This window comes from Lolium rigidum, chromosome 2, assembly GCF_022539505.1.
Source record: "Lolium rigidum isolate FL_2022 chromosome 2, APGP_CSIRO_Lrig_0.1, whole genome shotgun sequence".
NCBI lineage: Eukaryota > Viridiplantae > Streptophyta > Magnoliopsida > Poales > Poaceae > Lolium > Lolium rigidum.
This window is the reverse complement of record NC_061509.1, coordinates 34,595,370-34,599,310: the sequence shown is the minus strand read 5'-3', so window position 1 is coordinate 34,599,310 and position 3,941 is coordinate 34,595,370. Positions and strand designations below refer to the sequence as shown.

Below are 3,941 nucleotides of genomic sequence, written 5' to 3'. Positions count from 1 at the left end.
GCTAACCCAAATCGTACTTAGATGTATATCCAACACAAACACAGGCTAATTCAGCCTCATCCAATTACTAATTAACGGTTTAACCTAATCTTCTAATCCTATCCAATCTAATCTCTCTCATAACAAAGAGTGCGATAACCTCTGTTGTTCCATGGGGCCATGATGCATCTTCCTCTTCTCCAAACCATCGAGCTGGATAACATGGCCAGGATTGATGATGATTAGCACTCGCTCACTGACTGCACCTATACGCCGCCGGCCAATGGGGCCGCGCCAGGTAGGCTGCTAACGCAACGGGTGCAGACTGGAGACTATAAATGCCACCGGGAGAAAGGACTCCTCGGCAAACACGCACAGACGCAGCTTCTTTGCTTGTCTAATCCCTCCCTCGCACTAGTCGGCCGAGGCATTCTTCCTAGTTGCTTCCATCGCATCGATCTCGATCCACAGATTCTATGCCAATGGAGGCAAGAGATGGCGTCTCGATGCCCTACTCGTATGCGGCCCTGCCGGAGGACGCCGAGGCAGCGGTGGTTGGGCGCGGTCGCCGGACCGGGCCTCTGTTCGCGGCGCTGCTGCTGGCGTTGGCCGCCGTGCTCCTTGCCGTCGCCGCGCTGGCTGGCGGCAGGCTCGTTGGCGAGCTGCCTGCGACCGGGGGCGTCGTCATGCTGCCCAACCACCCGATGGAGGTCTTGGACGTCAGGGGCAGCAGAGGGCCTGAGTCGGGCGTGTCCGAGAAGACGTCCGGCACCGCCGGCGAGAGCGGCGGCATGCTGGGCGCCGACGCCGGCAGCAACGCGTTCCCCTGGAGCAATGCCATGCTCCAGTGGCAGCGCACCGGCTTCCACTTCCAGCCCGAGAAGAACTGGATGAACGACCCCAACGGTATGTATGCAACACCCCACCACTTCCGCCGTTAACTAGTCCTCTGAAGCAAGCAACAATCTTCTTAGAGCAAGGCCACACATCACGGAATCTTGCAAAATTTAGTTATAATGTTCCCATAACAATTGATGAATCTTGAGTCCTAAATGCAACTCGCAAAAATGCAGGTCCGGTATACTACAAGGGGTGGTACCACCTCTTCTACCAGTACAACCCAGACGGCGCGATCTGGGGAAACAAGATCGCGTGGGGCCACGCCGTGTCACGGGACATGCTCCGGTGGCGCCACCTGCCCATCGCCATGTTCCCCGACCAGTGGTACGACATCAACGGCGCATGGTCAGGCTCCGCCACCGTGCTCCCCGACGGCCGCATCGTCATGCTCTACACGGGCTCCACCAACGCCTCCGTGCAGGTCCAGTGCCTCGCCTTCCCCTCCGACCCCTCCGACCCGCTGCTCACCAACTGGACCAAGTATGAGGGCAACCCGGTGCTGTACCCGCCTCCGCACGTCGGGGAGAAGGACTTCCGGGACCCGACCACTGCATGGTACGATGGCTCCGATGGAATGTGGCGGATCGTCATCGGGTCCAAGGATAACCGCCGCGCCGGCATGGCCTTGACCTACAAGACCAAGAACTTCCATGATTTTGAGCTCGTTCCCGGAGTGCTGCACCGGGTGCCGGCGACGGGGATGTGGGAGTGCATCGATTTGTACCCGGTTGGCGGCGCGAGGGGCATTGACATGACGGAGGCCGTTGCGGCGGCATCCAACAGCGGTGGTGGTGAAGTTTTGCATGTCATGAAGGAGAGCTCAGACGACGACCGACATGACTACTACGCGCTAGGGAGGTACGATGCAGCGACAAACAAGTGGACACCGCTAGATGCCGACGCCGATGTCGGCATCGGGCTGAGGTACGATTGGGGAAAGTTCTACGCATCCAAGACCTTCTATGACCCGGCCAAGAAGAGGCGTGTGCTATGGGGGTGGGTCGGCGAGACTGACTCTGAGCGCGCCGACGTGGCCAAGGGATGGGCTTCCCTACAGGTACTTGAACATTTCATCTTCTTCTACAACATGGCGAAGTTAATTAATTAACCTCCATTAGCTCTTAGAAAATGTTGCTTTGTTAGTAATTTGCATTATTAGAACTATTGTTGGGTTCCAAAGACAGTATGGTACCGGTAGGCCTCAAAATAAGTAGCAGCCACTTGTGATAAATCATAGATTATGGCAGCTGAATCAATGATGCTGTCATGTGGTTGGAAAGTGCCTTTAGCTTCATCCAGTCTACAATCCAGACACTGTTGAGATACCTTGACTGCAGGACGCCAATGCAGCTGTGTCGTACAAACAAACTCTTCATACCCATGTGGCCTAGTGGCACGCAAGATTGGTAATCTGATCCACCTACCTAACTGAATAATACGTACAACCTACTTGTTCTGGCACAAATCAAACTGGGATTACACAAGAAAAGGGGGTCTATTGCCTTCGGTTAGTATGATCCTTTTGCTGTCACAATGATGATACCAAGAGGATTCTTCAAGGAATTAAAACTGTTGATTAAAAGATGGAATAAAAAGAATCACAACCCTGTATGATCCAGTTAAATAGGGTTTATTGCTACTGCTTATTTGATATCGAGTACTATCTATACCTTCACGTCAGGTAAGTGTGTGCCCTGCAAAACAAAAATTTGCATGCCCATGAGTCATGTGCCATAGCTCCAACCCATGTGGACTAGTATCACTGTGCAATTCAAGAATTGGCAATCTGGTAGTGCCACCAAACAAAATACCAATTAACTTTTGCTAGTACCAACCAAACTGGGATTATATAAGAAAAAGGGATGCCTTGTCTGCTGACACCAAGAAGATTCTTCAAGGGCAAACAATCATGCGACCACACAAACAAGATTAACAAGAGCTAAGATTAATTAATTAGTGGCAATTGCTAATGCTCGATGTTTTCTGTTGTTGCAGTCGATCCCTCGCACGGTGGTGCTAGATACCAAGACGGGCAGCAACCTTATCCAGTGGCCGGTGGTCGAGGTGGAGACGCTCCGTACCAACTCCACCAATCTCGGGAGCATCATCGTCGAGCATGGCTCCGTCTTCCCTCTCAGTCTCCACCGGGCCACACAGCTCGACATCGAGGCTTCCTTCCGCCTGGACCCGCTCGATGTCGCCGCCGCAAAGGAGGCCGACGTTGGCTACAACTGCAGCACCAGCGGTGGCGCGGCCGGTCGTGGAGCGCTCGGTCCCTTTGGCCTGCTCGTACTCGCCGATGCCAGGCGCCATGGTGGGGACACGGAGCAGACCGCCGTCTACTTCTACGTCGCGAGGGGCCTCGATGGCAACCTGCGCACGCACTTCTGCCATGACGAGTCACGGTCATCCCGTGCCAACGACATTGTCAAGAGGGTCGTTGGCAACATCGTGCCAGTGCTCGACGGAGAGGCGCTGTCTGTTAGGGTTCTGGTGGACCACTCCATTGTCGAGAGCTTCGCACAGGGTGGGAGGTCGGTGGTGACTTCACGAGTTTACCCGACTGAGGCCATCTACGCCAATGCCGGGGTATACCTCTTCAACAACGCCACCGGTGCCCGGGTCACCGCCACCAGTCTCGTCGTCCATGAGATGGACCCCTCCTACAACCAGAACCAGGCCGAGATGGCTTCATTGTAAATCGAAGATGTACATATTGTTTTTTGTGATAGCATGTTGCACGTACAACATGTGTGCTGAACATCGAGGGAGCCTGGATCGAGCCAAGGGGAATGTGCATCCCCGTAGGCACCACCCAAAACAAAACAAAAATACGTGAGCGAGGCGAAACGCAGGCCGGAATAGACTGCCACAATTAGACCGGGAAAAGTGCCCAGAGTGTTTTGATGAATTCAAATCAATGGATTGCTTGCTCGAAATCAATCAAGGGACAACATGCCATTTAAATTCAACCATCTTTGGAAGACCATACAAAAGTAAAGAAACAAAACAAGAGTGATCATCCCGCAAAAAAAGAGTGATTAGGTGACACGTACATAAGG

At 53.5% G+C, this 3,941-nt stretch overlaps 1 protein-coding gene across 1 annotated transcript; it reads left to right on the top strand.

Annotated features, from left to right (window-relative positions):
• Positions 1 to 358: 358 nt before the first annotated feature.
• On the top strand, positions 359 to 3,614 carry LOC124686223 (sucrose:sucrose 1-fructosyltransferase-like). Its single transcript, XM_047220213.1, has 3 exons — positions 359 to 885; positions 1,053 to 1,936; positions 2,875 to 3,614. Exons 1-3 carry the CDS (start codon positions 456 to 458, stop codon positions 3,577 to 3,579), a joined length of 2,019 nt encoding a protein of 672 aa, XP_047076169.1. The 5' UTR covers positions 359 to 455; the 3' UTR covers positions 3,580 to 3,614.
• The last annotated feature ends 327 nt before the right edge of the window (positions 3,615 to 3,941 follow it).

What these genes read in the sequence shown, in the direction of transcription:
- LOC124686223 (XM_047220213.1), top strand. Translation starts at nt 456, where the DNA reads ATGCCAATGGAGGCAAGAGATGGCGTCTCGATGCCCTACTCGTATGCG. An exon ending in CTGGATGAACGACCCCAACG is followed by an intron (nt 886 to 1,052) that starts GTATGTATGCAA and finishes GCAAAAATGCAG; the next exon opens with GTCCGGTATACTACAAGGGG. An exon ending in AGGGATGGGCTTCCCTACAG is followed by an intron (nt 1,937 to 2,874) that starts GTACTTGAACAT and finishes CTGTTGTTGCAG; the next exon opens with TCGATCCCTCGCACGGTGGT.